The sequence below is a fragment of the Felis catus genome, chromosome D1, assembly GCF_018350175.1.
Source record: "Felis catus isolate Fca126 chromosome D1, F.catus_Fca126_mat1.0, whole genome shotgun sequence".
NCBI classification, from domain to species: domain Eukaryota; kingdom Metazoa; phylum Chordata; class Mammalia; order Carnivora; family Felidae; genus Felis; species Felis catus.
In genome coordinates, this window is record NC_058377.1 from 107,231,796 (window position 1) to 107,251,440 (window position 19,645).

Sequence of the window (19,645 nt, forward strand, 5' to 3'; positions counted from 1 at the left end):
GGGGCCGCACTCCGCCTGCCTGCTCGTACTCCAGGTATTTAGCAGGGCCTGGCCGTGCAGGATCTGCGGGGCTTGCTGGTTCCTGAACCTCCTTCCTCTCGGGGAGGCTTGTCCCAAGGCTCCCCCGTCAGCCTCGGCCTGCGCTCCACCTGGACAGCACCCACCCCTCGTCCCACACGCGCCCCTGCCGTGCTGGGCGTCCGGTGGGCAGTGCTTCCCGCCCCCAGTCTGGGCTCTGGGCTTATTAAAACACGCGCCCTAAATATCCCTGTTTTTATTTGTAACGGCCCCAGACAACACGCCTTCCTCAAATCGGCCGCCTTGGGCCCAACAAAGAAGACCGCCCAGATGCAGCTGAGCCCATCTGGATCCGATTTCAAACCAGAGCTAACACTCTCAGATGTGTAATAAAAGCCCTTTTCCAAAGAGGGGCTCCTGCAGGGGGAATACGGACACCGGGGCACCGCAGGGCTGCAGGGCGCCACGCTAATGAGAGGCGATCCGGAGGGCTCGGGTTTTGTTTTGGGTTCTGAGGAACAGCCAGCCCTGCCCCCAGGTCTCTGCGGAAAGGGGAGGATGGCCTCAGAGGGCACTAGGGGTGTGGAGGCCTGACCCCGGCCTGGGAAGTGGAAGGCCAGGGACTCTGAGACCCAACTTCCCAGCTTCCCCGATGCTCCCGCTTCCCGAGGCGGCGGTGGGGAGGAGAGGCAGTGCTGCTTCTGGAAGCCGAGACCGCGGTGGCCCAGTTGGATCCTTTGAATGACATTTAGCAAGAGGAGCAGGTGCTGGGGGAAGCGGAGCCAGCTCTGGACCGTGCAGGCAGCCCCCGCCATGGCCAGGAGCCCTCCGAACTTCATGTTTCTCTCTCCGGTCCTTCCGCCCTCCAGGAAAAAGAAACCGGGCAGCTTTGAGGAGGGTGCTCTGCGTGGCCCCCTGTTTGTTATCTGGATTGCGGAAGAGAAGGGAGATGGGGGAAGAAGCATCCCAGCCCCCTCCCGGCTCCCTGGAATGTGGTGCTCCGGAAAGCAGGTTCCAGAGGGATGGGAGGACAGGCGGCTGCAGCCCAGGCTGCCTGTCCCTGTGCGGCTCCTAATTTCCCTGGGCTTAATCGCTTGTATTGTTTCTTGGCAGGTGAGGAGGCAGGGAGTGGGTGCGAAGGCCTCCCTTTTGGACAGACGAGACCAGGGGACGAAGCAGGAAGAACGCGCCCCTCCCCCGCCCCGCCTCCCCAGCAAGAAAACCTTCTCTACGAACAGGAGAAGCCAAGCAGGACTGAGCGTCCACCGCTCCCCCCCCACCCCCCCCCACCCGAACATCTTTCCAGAGAGAGGCATGTGGGGCCTGACAGCTCAGCGGCGCATGTCAGCAGCTTCAGCCCCGCGGTGAACATCTGAACTCCTCAGCGGGGTAATGGACCCCCTCCTTCCCCCCCGGAGACACAGCCTGAGTGGCAGGAATACCGATCCTTTGGAGAGTGGCTCCCTCTCAGCTCTGTCACGCAAGAACGCTCTCTGCACCGGGGCCCATTCTGCCGAGTGACTTAAAGGGATTAAAAAAAAAAAAAAAAAAAAAGAAGAAAAACTTGGTGAAGAAAAGGGGGTAAAAGCCACGCCGAAGCTTTGCAGAGGAGGTGGCGGCCAGCAGACAAAAGGGCAAAAGTTGAAAGAGGACAGCGAGAGGCCACCTCCGCGGGATGGACGCCAGGCTGTAGGGCATGCCTGGGGAGCAGGGGCCCAGAACACCCTCAGGCTGCACACGGGGGTCCTGGGGCTGCAGGGGGGGGGCCTCTGCAGACCCCTCATGCACGCCCCTCACTCCGGGGGGAGAGGCCAGCGGTGCCTGAAGCCTAGGGGACAGAGGATGCCGCTCCAGACCCGAAGCCACGTCTGAGCACGAGCAGGGTGTCCTCCCTGCTCCCCGGGGCGCCCCCAGCTCCACGCAACACCCCGAGTCTGTGGCCCGTGCCTGGGTGCCAGGGCCGCGGGGCCAGAATGTGACTGTGTCTGGGCCCAGCTCAACTGGAAGCATCTAGAGCAGAGACCCCAGCCAGACCCAGCAGGTTCCGGGGCTGCAGCTGAGGAGGTAAGACGCACACAGATGGGCTCTGGGTGGCCCAGGAAGGCCCCGTGACTCCTCATGCCCGGAGAAGGCATAGCACGCGAGACGGCTGGGGCCTGCTGCTTCCCGGCTGGGTTGCACAGAGCCCCCCAAGTCTGCAGCTCCAGCCCACCCGCCCCACACGTTCAATTCAGGTAGTTTGCCAGGGGAGGGGTCTTTTGCCACCCAGTGAGTGGCCTGTGTTCTACCCCGGGGTGAGCCGACCCAGGGTATAAGGTCGTGGCCCTTCTGGGCGTAAACTGCGGTGGGGGGGATGCTCCAGCCTGGGCAGGGGCGGGGGCGGGGAGGTCTTACTTTGAGCCCCTCTGAATTGTGCCCAAAGGGGGCGGCAGTGAGGCCTTGGGGGGAGGCAGGACCTTTGGTGACCGAGGCTACTGGCCATGGCACCTGCTGCCCTCCAGCTGGAGGGAGTCCTTCCATCCAGGTCTGCCCCTGCCCTGGACGGAGGGACCGAGGGTGGGGTTGACCCAAAGCCACCACCCAAGACCCTGCACCCACTGGCCCTTGGGCATCACTGCTCTCTGGCTTCCAGTCCAGCCCCTCTTTGGGTGAGAGTGGCTTGCTGAGGGCCCAGGGAGAGGCAGCAAGTGTCCCAAGATCACACAGCAGGCCGGAGGGCCCCTCCTCCTCACTCAGGCTGCGGAACCTCCCGGGCTTGTCAGGTGGGGAGCTGGGTCCTGCCTGGGGGGCAGGGCCTACTCTTCCCAGGCTCCCCCGAGGCCAGGAGGGAGGGCTCGTGCCTCCCCAAACACAAATCCCAGGCAACTTCTAGGAGCGGCGCCCAGGGCAGGGCAGGGAAGCCCCAATTCATTACCAAGATGGAAAATGACACTTCTCTGCACGCTTCCCCAGGAGAGGGGCTGATTTATGACTGCGCCAGGGCCCGGGACATTCGTCAGCGCGGCGCGACGCGCACGCCGTCTGCGGGGGCATTAATAGCCGTGTTATTAGCCACCGGCGTGAAAGATGCCCTGCGGATCGGCTATTTGCTGTTATTTATTATAAAGGCGCGCCAGCCCGGCAGCGGGCCGAAAGGCGTCACGATCGCTGGGAGCCCGAGCTCGGCCCCTGCCCACCTGGCCTCCCTCCCCCCATCCCTACCACGTGTCCCCCACTCCCCGGTCGTTTGTCCCTATTCAACTCCCAGCCCCTAGGAGGGGCTGGGGGCAATTCCTGGAACCCACCGCTGCTCCCCCAGGCCTGTGCCCCAAATATTTATGGAGACTCTGCTCGGCGCCGGGCTCTGTTTCTGGTGAGCTGTGCGACTTCCTTCCATCCCAAGGCAGAAAGGCAAAGAGAAACAAACCGGCCTGTGGGGCCGGGCCGATATGGGTTGGCGCCCCATCCCTCCTGTCGTGAGCAGTGTGACCTCGGGCACATCCCTTCCGCTCCCTGAATGTGCTCCCCTTTGTGCGCTGGGGGCGCAGTCTCTGCAGGGCTGTGGCCAGCTGGAGGGGAGGGGAGGTCATGAAGGATCCAGCATGCAGCAGGCGCTCCCCCTTGCCAGCTACTGCCACTAATGGGTCCCAGCCCCTAGGGCTAGAAGGGTCCACAGACCTGTCGGGAGGGGAAGCCGCCCCCATGAGCCCCTGTGTTGGCCACTGTGCACCATCACCCTCCTTGTGCCGATCTTCCGGGAAAGGGTTTGAGAGTTCAGAGCCAAGGCTGGAGGAGGAGGGCAGGGGGAGGAGTGGCTGCGGCTGCTGGGGGTTATCTCTCTGCCCTGGACCAATCCCTTCCGCTCTCTGGGCCTCGGTTTTTCCTCCTCTGTGAAAGGCAGATAATTTCCAAAGTCCTGTACCTCCCCGATTCCGGGGTCCTGAGGGTAGGCTCCACCCTTGCGCCTACCTGTGGGGTGGGAGGAGAGAGGCCAACTTAAGAAGGCGAGGCTGGCCTCTGGGGCCTGGAGGTAGATCTGTGGTTGGGCAGCACCAGGTCATAAGAGATGAGCAGGGGGGCAGACAGGGGTCTTCCTCAGGTTTCTCTCTCTGGGGCTGGGGAGGTCCCCCCTGGGCAGGTGAGAGGGCAGGAAAGACACCTGGGAACGGAAGGGCACTGGACAGCGAGTCCAGGGCCCGGGTTTGTGTCCAGCTCCTCCCCCAGCAGTGAGTGGCACGATTCAGACAAGTCAGTCCTTTTTCCTCTCTGGGCTGTCATGGTGAGGGCACCTGAGTCGTTATCACCTCCTAGGGTGGGGCTGAAGGGGGGCCAGCCTCTCCCGCGTCTCTCCCGCTGCCTGCTTCTAGGCTTCAGATTGTGGGGCCTCCCTTTTGGCATCGTCCTGCACTCGTGCGTTCAACAGAGGTCTACGAGCATTCCCGTGCCAGGCTCTATGCTAGGCTGGTGAACAGGACAGAACATGCCCTGGGTTATAGGAATTCCCATTCTAATGGGAAGGGCTGGATAATCAATTCACGATCGATACACAGGACGGTCTGCCCAGGAGCAGGGCCCGCGTGTAAGGGATGCCACACAGCTCCTACGGGGCCCCACCCCCAGCCGGCTCCCAGCCTCTGCTTTAGTATCAATAAACATCACCATACCCAGTCTCTCCCTCCGCCCCTGGCTGCCAGGATCCTGCTGGCCGCTTAGAAGCCCAGCCGCGCTGACCCTGCGAACCCTATTCTCGGGGGCTGACACCAGCCCTCCACTGCTGCCTTCTCTCTTCCTTCCTTCTGGCCCCCCGGCAAAAAAGGCCGTCACGTCCCTCTTCGGCCTCCCGAAACTCCCCTTCCTTTCCTTTTTTCCTTCCCCAAAGGAATTAAGCCTCAGTCCCGGCAGCTTTACTAAAAACGCACACAGACAGACAGAAATATCAGGTGCAGGAATATCTTATTAAATAACGCGGGGAGAGAGAGAGAAACAAAATTACACGTGTCTCCTTTCATCCCCCCACTCCCTCCCGGCCCTGAATAGTTTAATATCGAACACTGTTATCAATATAATTAACCTCCTAAGACACAATTTTAAAGTCTTGTTTTTTAAAGGGATTTGCATTCTCTGAAGTTCAGGACATCCCGCTGCCCGGCACCGCCCAGACGGCCCACGCGGGGAGGTGAACTCGAGGTACATTTTTAGTGGATTTGCATACCTGTCTGCAATTACCGCCAGTGGTAACAGCTGATGCATAATGCATGCGGCATGAAATTAGAAAAATAATTAACTTTAGGGTTTAAAAGAATCCCCTACCCCCGCCCTCCCCTCCCACTACAAGTTCTCAATGGCACCCGTGGATAAGCGCAGGAGCAGAGTTGTGCAGGCCTGGGCTGGGAGGGCCTTGAGGGTCGTGGCCGCCAGCCCCCCTGCCGGAAGGAGGTGCCTCCAGTGGGCTCAGACTGGCCTGGGCCTCAACTAGGGCTTGGAACAGGCCCGCTCACCCAGAAGTCTCAGGGTCCCCCCTCCACCTCTGGCCCACACTTCACATCTATACCTGCAGGGGGCGCTACCTGCTGCTAAGAACAGCGAAGGGTCCCCTGTTCCCAATGGAATGCTGCATCAGGCCCTCTGCTCAGGGCTGCTCAGGCTTGCAAACAACCGTAGCTTACACCCAGGGAAGCGGATCACTTATGGTGCAGTCTTACGGAGAAAGGCCTGAGACCTGAGGCCACCCTCAGCAGGTGGGGCAGCTGGATGGAGCCCAGGCGAGGCCCCTGGGCTATCTGCCTTACAGGGGTGGGGGTGGGGGGAGCCTGGAGGTGGGGGGAGCTCTTGCCAGGCCTCGCTGAGCTCCAGGAGGCAGAGGCCAGCCGCCTGCCCCATGGCCCTCCTCTTTCCATGTTGCCTGTAGGTGAGCTGGAGAGGTGGGGAAGGAAGTGTGGGGCCCCTCGTTAACTTAAACAAAGGTTTGCTGAGGACTCACCACAGGTATGGAGGTGATCCTGCCTTGGCGAAGCTCCCTGCCTGGGTGGGGGGAAGGGGGGGGGAGTCTTGGCTCCTTTTGGGGCCAGGGTCCCCTGTCTCTCCCCTTCTGGGCTGAGAAGCTGCTTCCGTCCCTAGTCTGCTCAGCACATCTTGCTCCGGCCTCCGGCCCTGCTGTTCCAGTAAGGACCCGAGGGCCTGGCAAGGTTTAGGGAAAACACAATGAATGCTCATTGCTGAAGAGAAGGACCGGAAAGCAGAGGGGGAGGGGCTCCCTGGCCAAGCTCGGCCAAGACAGCCGGACAGCTGCCCTGAGTGGGTCACAGGAGCTCCTCGGGGCCCCTCCCAGGCCAGGATGGAGCAGCCCTTCCTTCTAAAACCATGCGTCCTGTGCTGGGCCCTCCGCGCCACCCTGTCTTGTCATCTTCCGGGGAGAGTGGGGCTCTCGGCAGCATGTTACAGAGGAGGAAGCTGAGGCCCAGAGAGGCGTCGCTGCAGTTCACGCAACTGGGAGCTGGTGAGGCCAGGTTCGAACCCAGCTCTGTTGTTCCCCTCCTTGATGCTGGTTCCCAGGCCTCCTTCTTGGGGTCGGCACCACCTGGAATTTTCTGATTCCTAAAGTGGGGGCTGAGACTGTGCCTGGCCCTTCGGGGCACCCAGCCTCGGGACGTCCCCAGACGAGTTGCCTTCCCTGGTGAACAGGAAGGCAGGCCAGGGCCCGGGGGCAGGAGGAGGCCCGCCCTGCCTTCCCTCTCCTGCCCGGGACCTCCAGCTCCTTCTAGAAACATGCTCATACCTAACTGTGCCCCCCAGGACCTGCAGCGGTAGATACCAGCTCCTATCCAGCATGCCCGGGGCCTGGCTAGGCCTTGTGTCCTGCAGCTGCCCCCCGCAGGCGCCCTCACGCCAACCCTCCCTCCCAACTGGAGCCCCCAGGAGTCCCTGGGCCTCTGGCAACCCAGCTTGATGGGACTTGGGGAAGACACCAAGCCAGGGGTTCCCGACAGGGAGGTGCCTCCATTCAGCGGGCAGAAAAATAACCACCAGTGAAGTGGTTGTGAGCAAAGCCAACGTGGAGTCAGCCTTGCAGAGGCTTCTGGGGAAAGCTTTCTGGGGGGGCTCTAAGGTGAAGTCTTGGGGAGGAGTAGAAGCTGGCTCAGCCAGGCTCGAGCGGGGGAGGGGGCGTTGGTGTCCAAAGATCAGGAACAGCACGGAGCAACGGCCCAGAGGGAGCATGGGGGAGGTCAAGGCCTTTAGGAATCGGGGGCTGGGCTGTGTCTCAGAGTTCCAGGGGGACCAAGGCGAGAGCGGAGCGATGAGCCCCACCGATTACTCACATCCCTTCCCGGGGCCCGGACAGCTCCCCATGAGAGAGAGGCTGGAGCAGCCTGGGGTAACCCAGGAGGGTCGTGGTGTTGCTGGGCCAGCTCTGTGTGGCCCAGGCTGTAGCTTGAGGCGTGGGGCTGTGGATGCACAGTTTGAGGTAGAGGGGACCCGGCGTCACAGCGATTGACAAGGGGTCCCTATCAGGAGGCAGCTTGGGCTACAGGCTCCCAGTCTACCCAGGAGGCACGACAGAGGCAGTGGGGTGAAGAAGGGGTCCCTGGAGAGCAGAGGAAAGAGATAAGCAGAGCCTAGGCAGGCGTGCCTGGGGGCAGTCAGAGAATGGAGGCAGCTTTTATACCTCATGCGTCGGGTATGTACAGGTTTACGAGGGTAACTGTGCACGTATTTTCTCATTGAGCCCTCAATAATAAGTTCCCCTTACAGGAGAACTACTATGATCGCGTTTATAGATGAGGAAGGCCAAGCAACTTGCGTAAGATCCCATAGTGGCAGAGGCAGGACTCGAACCCAGGTCCCTCTGCCGTGCAAGACGGCAGGAGCTAGTGACTGATGGAGAATGCCAAGAATGATGTTCCAGGTCCCCCCTTGGCTACTGGGAGTCTATATACCTCCAGTCTGAGCCACCTCCCTGCTCCCTTCCCAGGGAAGGATCCTGCTGTCAGTCACGGAGCTGGTAAGTCGTAACTCACATCATGCTGAAGTCTGCGGAATCCGCACAAGTGACCCCGTAAAAGACGGGCAATTTACCGGGTTTAATTTGATGGCCACATAAACCATCAAACACACAACAAAGGAATAAAAAGGCCACCTGGCACCCAGGCAATTAAAGGCTCCTCCAGCAAGGCATGCCTCTTCCTCCCCACCCCCCAGGCCCTGCCCTGCTTTGCAGCCTTGGGGAAGGGGCGGCGAGGGGAAGCTTGAGCCAAGATGGATGAGGCCCGCAGACAGGGGAAGGGAAAGGCCTTGGGTTCCTGCCTCCCAAATGCTTCTTGGTTATCCATCAGGCATCTCTGAAAGGTGCAATTTAGACTCTATTATGATGCCAGGGCCTCTGGAAGCTGAGGGCTGTGGCCATGAGCTGAGCAGGCACCGGAAACTGATGTCTGTGCCAGAGAATGTGGTGGCTGGCCTTGGCTTTGGCCTTAACAAGTCCGCCCCTTGCTCAGGGCACTGCCCCAAAATGGCCAAGCCCAGGAGCCACCCACGTCCCATATGCCAGGACTCGGCAGCTGACAGATCAGAGAAGGTGTGTATCCTCCGGCCAGATGCTGGGGCCCGGGACAGAAGGATTCAGACGTGACCTCTGAGACCAAGGCAAGGTGGCCTTTGAGTAGGCCTGAGCCTTCCTGTCCCCAGCACCTGCTCTAGCCCTGCCTCTTTGCTCCTAAGCATCTTGAGACAGGATACCCAGGCTCCATAACCTTCGTGTGTATGTGACAGGCTGGCATAGATACAGACACGCATCTGTGACGGGGGATGGGTGAGACCTGGCTGGTTGGTACACCCCTGCCCCCCCCCCCCCCGTGCCTGGGTTTATCCCTGTCCTCTGAAGGCCAGCACGTCCAGGTCTATGCAGCAGCTCTGTTTTGAGCCTGTCCTCTTGTATAGTTTGGGCCGGTGCCCTTCTCAATCCTGGATGTAATGAGAGGTGAGGGAATCTGGTCGGACAAGGGCCAGGCAGTGTGGGATGCCCACGCTCCAGCTGGATTTTACAGGATGACTCTCGCTGACACTGAGGGCAGGAGGGCTGGGCAGCACGGTGCAGGGCTCTGGAGGGGGATAAGAGAGGGGAGTGGGCCAGGGCAGCCGAGCCAGGGAAACAAAGACGATCGAGAAATCCCCCAAGTGCAGGAAGCAGAGACTGCCTCTAAGTCCCAAGGGGCGGGGCTGGGCGTGGGCTCAGGACCCATAGCCTGGGCTGGGAAACGTGCTTCAAGGAAACAGGCAGGAATAAGCAGGCAAGTGTCCTCAGCCCCTGGGGCCAGCAGGTGCTTGTAGAAGGGGGCTTACGCTGACTTCAGGAGCCCAGAGTGTTGGACAGGGTCTCATCATTCCCCCGCTTTGTCCGGGCTTTCCACGGGGTCCCTCTGGCCCCACGCACAGACCCCATGCACCCTTCCCCCTTGCCCTCCCTTGCTTCTAGCCAGCTGCCCTCTGCTGGCCCTTGACCTGCCTCGGGTCCACCTCATGGACGAAACTTCCTGCGGCTAACAGGGCCTGAGGAGGCTTAGTGCGCTAACCATGGACAAAGCCTGAGCTTGCTCCCGAGGGCCTCGGAGCTGCCGAGATGATCTGCCCAAAGGCCCCTATAAATGCAGATGAGGGGCACGAGTGTGTAGGGGTGAGTGGAGGCATTCCTGCCTTGCTCGGCACCTCGGTGATCACCGATGCCAAGCCACACCAGGCCTACACAGCCCACGGTCCCTGCCCTTGAGCACCTGAAATTTAGTAGGGGACGTTAAAGCACTAATCCCCCAACGGTACAACCTGTGGCCCACAGAGATGGGCACGAGATGAAGCACCACGAACCCAGCGGCCTGGGTTCTGGCCTGGGCGCCCCCTTACCACTTCTCAAGTGGTCTTGGGTGTGCTAACATCTGTGAGCCTGAGTCTTCTCTTCTGTCCAGTGGGACTCAGAAGAGCATTGACCTCAGGTTTGCTGGGAAGGTGAAGTGACTTAAACATTCATAAAGCTCTAGGAGAGGTCTACACTGTACTGGGAGCCACCGTCCCGCCAGAATGGAATCCCAAGCGGCTGGAACGCGGGCTGGCCCGTGGTGGGGGCTCCCTAAAGAGCTGCTGGATGGCTGGATGGACGAGTGGGTGGATGGGTGGACACATGGATGGAGCAGAGGGAGGCTCTGTCTGCTAGGAAGGCCTAGCAGGGGAGGGGACATTTGAGCATGGTCCCGAAGGGTGAAGATGGCTTTGCTAGACGGATCGGAGCGGTCGTCCCGGGCATTGAGAGGCACGGACAAGGGAGAGGTTTGATGTGGCTGAGAAATGGAGATGTTCAGTCCCCCGCGCACGAGAGAGGTTCCCCACTGACTCATCCGGCGAGCAGGGTCCTCACTCTGCTCCGGACACCAGGCTGGGCCGGCTTCGGGCTGGGGCCGCAGCTCACGGTCCGAGAGGCAGTCGATCGGGTCCCGCCGTGGAAAAGCCTTCGTGCACCTAGAGGCACGCGGCAGACCTTTGCCGGCTGCACGAAGACACCTTCCCGGCTGAGGGTGAAGGATGATTTCCCCTTAATTGATTTTTTACTATGAACAGTAAAATAATATGAGAAAAATCTATGCGGCAATTTTTCCATTTGTGAAAACCGAAATTACACCTTGCAGCCGGTTGCTTCAGCATGGACCCCTCCCTCTTTTTATTTGTGTCATTTCTTTAAATGCAAGAAAACAGATACATACATACACACACACACACATATATATATAGATGCATATATATATATACCCACATATGGAACAGTATATATATTATATATATATTTATGGAACAGGTATATATATATTTATGGAGCAGGTATATATATATTTATGGAACAGGTATATATATATATATATATATACAGACATATATATATGTATATATGTATATATACATACAAATGAAAGTTGCATGATTTGGGAAAGGTGTGGAATAATTTCCCGCACAACACAGAATGCAGAGCTAGGGAGGGCACGTCTGATAAAGGAGTTTTCTGTAAATACACAAGAAAGTGATTCCGTTGACACCTCATTGTTCTGTCTATAAAATGCATGAGTGACAAACAGGACATGTTGTTTTAACACCAGACAATGAAGCTCCTTGCTCTCCACTGCTCACCAGTGGCTAATGCTGGCAGCTTCTTTTTTTGCAGGTTCTACTGACACCCCCCCCGCCCCCTCTTTGAGGCTCACAGGCCTCATGGAAACAAGCTGCTCCTTCAGACCCTGGGTACGAGCCAGATAGGGACGCGAGTTTCCGTTCCAGTGAGAAATAGCGGCTCTGAATCCATAAAACACGCCTTAAATCCATCCCATCAACATTGACCGGCCACTTTCACCATTAGCCATAAAGACTGGCTTAGTGTGAAGTCTCGAGAGAAGAATCAGAAACCGCGGCGTGGCTCTCACTAAATTAACCTCACCCGCGGCTCGAAATCACCGTCCGGGAGGCCCGAGACCGTGGCCGCCCGGTTCACAGGCATCTCTGCCCCCGATGAGGTTTGACGCGGGCCAGACGTCGTTCGAGTCCGACCTCAGCCCGAGGGATCACCTGGGACGTAAGCCTGGCGCACAGAGGGCCGCGGGGCGTGCGCCTCCGGGCTTGACCTCTGCCCCGCGGTGACCCCCTGGCGGCCGGCGGGTGGGCGCCGCGACTGGCTCTCGTCCACCATGGTGGTGGCACACCCCACCGCCCCCGCCGCCGCCGCCCCTGCTGCCACCGTCACAGCCACCGTCGTGATGACCACGGCCACCATGGACCTGCGGGACTGGCTCTTCCTCTGCTACGGGCTCATCGCCTTCCTGACGGAGGTCATCGACAGCACCACCTGCCCCTCGGTGTGCCGCTGCGACCACGGCTTCGTCTACTGCAACGACCGGGGACTCACCTCCATCCCCGCCGACATCCCCGACGACGCCACCACCCTCTACCTGCAGAACAACCAGATCAACAACGCCGGCATCCCCCAGGACCTCAAGACCAAGGTCAACGTGCAGGTCATCTACCTGTACGAGAACGACCTGGACGAGTTCCCCGTCAACCTGCCCCGCTCCCTGCGGGAGCTCCACCTGCAGGACAACAACGTGCGCGCCATCGCCAGGGACTCGCTGGCCCGCATCCCGCTGCTGGAGAAGTTGCACCTGGACGACAACTCCGTGTCCACCGTCAGCATCGAAGAGGACGCCTTTGCCGACAGCAAGCGGCTCAAGCTGCTGTTCCTGAGCCGGAACCACCTGAGCAGCATCCCCTCGGGGCTGCCCCGCACGCTGGAGGAGCTGCGGCTGGACCACAACCGCATCTCCACCATCCCGCTGCACGCCTTCAAGGGCCTCAACAGCCTGCGGCGCCTGGTGCTCGATGACAACCTGCTGGCCAACCAGCGCATCGCCGACGACACCTTCAGCCGCCTGCAGAACCTCACCGAGCTCTCGCTGGTGCGCAACTCCCTGGCCGCGCCCCCGCTCAACCTGCCCAGCGCCCACCTGCAGAAGCTCTACCTGCAGGACAACGCCATCAGCCACATCCCCTACAACACGCTGGCCAAGATGCGCGAGCTGGAGCGCCTGGACCTGTCCAACAACAACCTCACCACGCTGCCCCGGGGCCTGTTCGACGACCTGGAGAGCCTGGCCCAGCTGCTACTCCGGAACAACCCCTGGTTCTGCGGCTGCAACCTCATGTGGCTGCGGGACTGGGTGAAGGCGCGGGCGGCCGTGGTCAACGTGCGCGGCCTCATGTGCCAGGGCCCCGAGAAGGTCCGGGGCATGGCCATCAAGGACATCACCAGCGAGATGGACGAGTGCTTCGAGACGGGGGCGCAGGGCGGCGCGGCCAACGCCGCGGCCAAGACCACGGCCGGCGACCACGCCTCTGCCACCACACCCCAGGGCTCGCTCTTCACCCTCAAGGCCAAGAGGCCAGGGCTGCGCCTCCCCGACTCCAGCCTCGACTACCCCATGGCCACGGGCGATGGCGCCAAGACCCTGGTCATCCACGTGAAGCCCCTGACGGCGGACTCCATCCGAATCACGTGGAAGGCCACGCTCCCCGCCTCCTCTTTCCGGCTCAGCTGGCTGCGCCTGGGCCACAGCCCGGCCGTGGGCTCCATCACGGAGACGCTGGTGCAGGGGGACAAGACAGAGTACCTGCTCACGGCTTTGGAGCCCAAGTCCACCTATATCATCTGCATGGTCACCATGGAGACCGGCAACACCTACGTGGCTGACGAGACGCCCGTGTGCGCCAAGGCGGAGACGGCCGACAGCCACGGCCCCACCACCACGCTTAACCAGGAGCAGAACGCAGACCCCATGGCAGGCCTGCCCCTGGCGGGCATCATCGGTGGGGCCGTGGCCCTCGTCTTCCTCTTCCTGGTCCTGGGGGCCATCTGCTGGTACGTGCACCGGGCCGGAGAGCTGCTGACCCGAGATCGGGCCTACAATCGGGGCAGCCGGAAAAAGGATGACTATATGGAGTCAGGGACCAAGAAGGACAACTCGATCCTGGAAATCCGAGGCCCCGGACTGCAGATGTTGCCCATCAACCCTTACCGCGCCAAAGAGGAGTACGTGGTCCACACCATCTTCCCCTCCAACGGCAGCAGCCTCTGCAAGGGCACGCACACCATCGGCTACGGCACCACGCGGGGCTACCGGGACGGTGGCATCCCTGACATAGACTACACCTACACATGATGCCAGCCACCCGGGCCGCCTCCGCCCCAGCTCCCGCCTCCTCCCGGCCTGGCGACGACGTGGCTTTGCCCCAGCCTGCTGCCATCCCGTAGAGCAAGGAAGAGAAATTCCACGACGACTTGCCCAGCAGAAAGCAAAGTTTGGGAAGGGTTGACGATTTTATAGAACGCGACAGTGAAAGAAAAAAAAAAAAAATTTTTTTTTTTTTCTAAAGAATAGAAGGTAGGAGGGGGATTTGACGTTGGTGAAGACATAATTTATACCAAATTATGCCAGCTGGGGAGGGAAAGACTAAAAATAATATGGCAGGCAGGGTTGGGTCAGGGTTTTTTTATTTTTTTTTATTTTTTTTATTTTTTATTTTTTCCTGAACTGGAAAGATACTACCTGTACAGCGTCTGTGTATGCCTCACGCTCTGTTCAGGGCCGTCACAAAAGAGCCGTCAGAGAGAACAGCCAACACGCGAGGCCCCCATGCGGCTCCCGCTGCCGGCTGCTCGTCGGTGACAACGTGACGGAAAGTTTTCGGGCTCCTCACAAAGGAGAGGGGGAAGAAGAGATCCTTCGCTATGGAGATATTGTCCGGAAACCCCTTCCCTGGTTCTTTCCGTACCATTTCCCTTGCAGGTTTGCAAGAAAGAGCACGTCTTTCGCTGCATCCTTTGAACGATGGTGTGGTCGATTGAAAAGCAAACTTTCTTGTTCCTATGCCGCAACCCTCTTCAGTTCCGTGCACCATACTCCATGGAAGCCCCACGGGAGCGGTGGGTTTCCCAGCCACTCGGAGGTGCGCCCATCTACCTGGCTATCTCTAGGTCGTGTCTCTAAATACAGATGGGTAGATAGAGCCACATACACGGTCCCTAACTACTTCTTGGGTCAGTTCGTACGATTTTCCTGAGACAATAGAGTCACGAAAATGTTGTTTTCTCCTAGAAATCGTTGAGTAAGTAGACAAAGTGTCTTGGGGGAGGGGGGCAGACAAGGCTGTTCCTAAAGGCGGAGGTGTATCTGTCCTGGTCGGGTGGCTCAGGAGACCCTAGGGAAGGGGTGGTCTCGGTGCGACCCTATCTCAGGTTGGCCAGAGCTGGGCCGCGCTCCTTTCTAATACAGAGAAACGCTTTCTCTGACTGCCAGTGTCCTTGTCTCTCTCTCTCTCTCTCTCTCTGTCTCTCTCTCTCTCCCCGCCGCCCCCCCAACACACAGATACAGTCACCTCAACAGCGACTTTCTGTGTTTCCTCTGTGCTGTACGCTTCCTCCCGGGACAGGTAATTGGTGCAGGGACTTTTTCTTTTTCTTTTTCTTTTTTTTTTTTTTATCAGCTGATTAGACCTAATGGTTTCCATGGCTGCTCACACAAAGCCCAGAAAAAGACATGAAAATTCTCAGAAGAGCCCTGGGAGACAGCAACCCCCCACCCCCACCCCACCCCCGCCGAACGCAGAACACTCAGCCGCACCCACCCCTGGCACCCTGCTCCGGAGAGGGGAAGACCAGAGCTCCAGAAAGGCCAGCAACGGAAGGGTACGGATCTGGGGCCCTCGGAAGAATTCAGGTTTTATTTCCTCCCTCTGGAACCCGTGTCGCCACCATTTATCAACTGGCATTGCGATTTGGTGAGCCGTGAGATTAAAACCATAATGAAATAATGGCAGCAGATCTGGAAAGAAGGGCGGGGCGGTGCCCGGCCTTCTGCCGCCTCCCGCGCCCCGGCACCCAGGGAGCTTGGGTCACCACCTGTCAACGACGGGCCGCTTGTGCTCTGCTGCGGAGGAGCGATGTCAAAGGAGAGGCACTGGTCCGAGGGCAGGGAGGATGAGAAGGTGTCCAGCTCCTGGTGGTGGCGTTTTCAAAAGGCCTCGACTGCTTTGACAAAAAGCCAAAGGCGGGGACAGGAAGCTGAACACAGGGCCGCCAGGACGGGCCCGGGGGCCGGCCACTCGCCGCTCGTGACAACATGTGACTGGCCCCTTCGGTGAAGAGGCAGGGGTTGAAAGAAGTGGACACAACAGCCGCCTGAGCGGGGTGGAGGAGAGCGGGTCTCGCCTGACGGGGAACGCCAGCTCCCCAGCCCCAGGGAGAGGCGGAGGGCATGGACAGCTCTCTCTAAACTAAGCCTCCCACCCCCTCACCCCCCCCCCCCCCAGCCCGCCCTTCCCCACTTGAATCATTTTCTCATACAATGAGATCAGGAGAGAGATTTTTCCAAGCCTTAATTTCATGTCTCTGTGAAGGTCGCCCTCCCTTTGACCTGCAGCGCCCCCGACTCAGGCCCTTTCCGGCAGCCTGGGGAGGAGCGGAGGGTAGGTGAGGATGTGGGGCATTGGCTCAGGAAGCAGGGGCGGGGGGGGGGGGGTGGGAGGGACCGAAGCCCGAGGTCCCTGCTGTTTCAGAAATGAGGTCCCCTCCCTCAAGGCACCACCCATGCCTTCTCCCGGTGTCCCGGTCCTCGGCCTCCCCACGGCCCCCCTCCAAGTCCCTACTGCGGCCATGCTTGGTCCCCCAATCTTACTCCGGGTCCTCCTTTCTCCTTGTACCACACCGGGGAGAGGTCAAATCATCCATCCTCTTAGAGGGTAGGAAGGCATTTGGGGAACGGCAGGTGGCCCTGTAGAGCAAGGGCCGGAAAGGCCTGCGGGCCTCCAAGGCCAGGCCTGCGCGGTAAACTTCCCTCCCCCACAGCACAAAGCAGGCCAGAGCCACCTGGGCCTGAGGACACTCGGGTCTCCTGCTCCGGGGGCTCAGGTGGGGGCTTCCCATGGGCTCGCTGCAGGTGTCCCCCTGAGGAGAGTGGACACCCGCCGGCCAGGCCCTGGGGCCCGCTCTCACGCATCCCACCTCAGCATCAGACATCCTTCCAGAGTCCTTTCTGAGCGAAGCTCCCAAAATTCTGCCTTCTCCCGGCCCCTCGAGCCAAGGAGGGGGCCTGAAGCCACATCCACTCTGAAACCATGTCCCCTCCTGGTCCAGCTCATCTGAGTGTCCTCATAACACAAAGAGAGATGCTGCAGGGGTGCCCGCCCCCCCCCAGCACCCCAGCAGCGCGTGAGGATTCAGGAGCCAGGGCAGATTCTGTCTAGAATCTCCCCTCTGTGGGCGGCCGCCCTGACCCTTGCAGCCTCGAACTAGCCGGAACACCCTTGGCCTCAGCGTTGATGAGCGCATTTTGTGGCATTTATAGCAGGTTTTAAGTTAAAAAAAAAAAAAAAAAAAAAAAAAAGAGCCCACGACACTTCTTTCGTTAAGTGGTTTACCCTTCGTGGTAATTAGACGTAGTGATTAGAATCTCTTTTCTATTACATGGCAATTTTCCTTTAAATTTCCCCTAAAAAGAAGAAGAAGAAGAAGAAGAAGAAGAAGAAGAAGAAGAAGAAGAAAAAAAGAAAAAGGGAAAGAAAAGGCAAGGAAGGAGGGAAGGCAGGGCCAGGCGAGTAATTTGCATTTTGCGAATGAGGCCTCTTGTAAGCTCAGCTCAGGCGTGGGGCCCAACGTATGGAATGCTTAAGAGATTACTAAGAATAAAATCTATTAATTAGTCATACTCAATTCCGCAGACATGATGTGCATCAAAAGCTTCTTTTCTTCCCTTTTCTCCTTCCCTCTTCCTGCGGCCTCCCCGAGGAAACCTCCATCTTCTCTAAATTGGCTCCGGCTTCCTGGGCTGGCTTCCTGGGCTGCCTCCACGGTAACATGGCGGCCGTGTGGCTGACTAGAGGGCCTCCCCCATCCAGGGCTGGGATGCCAGGTTTGGGGGCAGGAGCTGGGGCATTGGTCCCTTCTGGCTATGAGTGACAAACTGGCAGGGGAGGTGACAACAGCTGGCAGGATGCAGGGGCGGGGGGGGGGGGGGGGGGCGAGGGGGCGGGGCAGGCTTCCCCACCCAGAGCCCAGAGCCCATGCCTGCCTTGTGCCTCTTCTCCCTCCCTCTTAGGGATCTAGGGAGATCCACCAGGAGCAGAAGGTGAGTCAGGAAGGGTTTGCAGAGAGGTGGAGGGAAAGTGTGCTTTGTAAATCCACAGCCTCGGTTTCCCCTTCTGCAGAGTAGAGGGTGGGCTGAGGCAGGAGTCTGGCTACACCCAAAAAAGCTGGGTGTTCCACAGCCCTTACTAGGGCTCCTCCCTTCCACTGATTCTGGAAGGTTCTAGTTGGTCCAGTGCAGGTGACGGAGGCCCAGAGCAGGAGGGAGGAGTCAGGTGAGGATCCCTGCGGCATCTGAGAAGGGCTGGGCAGCCTGCCCAGGATGCACCTGAGCCTCCCTCCTTCACCTGCTTGGAGCCCAGGAAGGAAGAGAGGACACCCCCCCCACCACCACTACCAATGGCAGCTCAAGTCCCAAAGCCAACCCACTCCACTCTAGAAATCTGCTTCCTGTGGAACACGCCAGGGAGAAGGACGGGGCTTCTGAGCCTCACGCTTATGAAAAATACAACAAGGAAAATTGGATGCGGCAGACAGGGAGCAACGGAGCTGGGAAGGCAACCAGGAGAGAGCTGGGGCGTTTGCTGGAAGGAGGGGCCTCAGGGTGCACAGCGGCCTGTGTCCCCAAGGACCAGACCTTGCTCTCGGGGCCAGGAACGCAGCCAGGCTCAGCTGTGGCCGTCCCAGGCGTCCATGTCCCCTCCCTGCACTCAGATCAGCGCAGGTGATGGGCGGAGGCCCCGAGCTGGATTGGCGCCAGAGTGAGTGCTAACAAGCAATTCACAGCCCTGCACAGGCCTTCCAGAATGCAGACAGAGGAGGCATCTTTTTTCTTAAGGAGGGATAAAAAGGCTCAAAAATGCAAATCATTACCGTTTACAACCAAGCGAGTCTGCTAAATTGATTAGAAGAGATTAAACTCCTTGGAGGTGAAGGGAACGGGGGATTTTTTCGCATTTTATGAACCTGCCCCCCGTGGCACTGTGCAAAGCGGGGATTTTCCGGCCCGGCCCGGGGGCTGCCCCTGCACAGCCCCAGGAGGAGCTGGGGGTCCGCGGCGGCCGACACCACGCAGGCCGGAGTGCTCAGAAACGGCGCTGCGTTGGACAGAGACTGGGCTCAAGCACTACCCTCCGGGAAGGCAGTTCTGCCTTCCTCCAGTGCCTCGTGCAGGGGGCCTCTGGGCCCGGGGGGGTTACGTCTGACCTACTACACAGGTCACTCAGAAGCAGTCCCAGCTCCCAGCAGAGGCTCTGCCCCTGCCCTCCAGGTTCTGTCCGCCTTCGGGGTGAAAAGCGAGTTGAAGCGGTTAGGCTAGTTCCTTAGAGGCTAAGACTCTGGGGCCATGAGCTTTTCTGCCTCCTTTCTGTCCCAGGGCAGGCCTGTGACTCATTCGGTGCTGCGGTGAAAGCAGAGTGGGGCCAGTCATAAAGGGAACGCTGAAGGTCAGGGAAGAGAAACTCTGGGCCAGCAGAGGAGTTCGATAGTGAGCCCTCTGTCCCTGGGAGCATTCAAGCACTTGATGGGGATGTGGCAGATTATTATCCTGCCTCGGCCAAAAGCCTGGTTCTTTGACTAGAAGGTCCTGGTTTCCCCCCTTACTTTATCATACCCCAGGACCCCGTAAGGAAGATATCAAGAGATGTTGACCGGGTTGCTCAAAACGACCAGTGTCCCCTGAAAAACCCCAGGTCAGGGCCATCCCACCGTCAGGCGGCCCAGCCCCGTCAAAGAACCGCTGGGGCCACCGGAGATGCTGCCAGGGTCCCATCCTCAGTATCCAAGAGGCACCGGGAGAGGAAGTGCATACCCCAGCACTCCTTCTCAGAGTCTGGATCTGGAGGTTGGAGGGTGACCCGCCCCCTGCGGCGGGTCCCAGGCTGCCCCCGCCAACCCCCCCCCCACGCAACCTGCTCTCCGTGCCAGGGCCCCTGCCCCGCTGAGCTCCCTCCGCTGTCCCACCACGGGCTCTCTTTCCCACTCAAAGCACTC

General features: G+C 59.5%; 2 protein-coding genes across 3 annotated transcripts in view; one reads left to right on the forward strand and one right to left on the reverse strand.

Annotated features, from left to right (window-relative positions):
- FLRT1 (fibronectin leucine rich transmembrane protein 1) overlaps nucleotides 1-14,863 on the forward strand; it is a 71,518-nt gene extending 56,655 nt beyond the window's left edge. Inside the window, exons 2-4 of one of the 2 annotated variants that reach the window (XM_019812597.3) lie at nucleotides 1,132-2,082; nucleotides 5,106-5,184; nucleotides 11,192-14,863. In XM_019812597.3, the coding sequence (XP_019668156.2) occupies nucleotides 11,709-13,733 (2,025 nt within the window). In that variant the 5' untranslated portion in view covers nucleotides 1,132-2,082; nucleotides 5,106-5,184; nucleotides 11,192-11,708 and the 3' untranslated portion in view covers nucleotides 13,734-14,863. The remainder of the gene's footprint in view (nucleotides 1-1,131; nucleotides 2,083-5,105; nucleotides 5,185-11,191) is intronic. The other variant, XM_003993550.6, reaches the window with a different exon arrangement.
- The window catches only part of MACROD1 (mono-ADP ribosylhydrolase 1), a 143,886-nt gene that overhangs the window by 88,327 nt on the left and 35,914 nt on the right, over nucleotides 1-19,645 (reverse strand).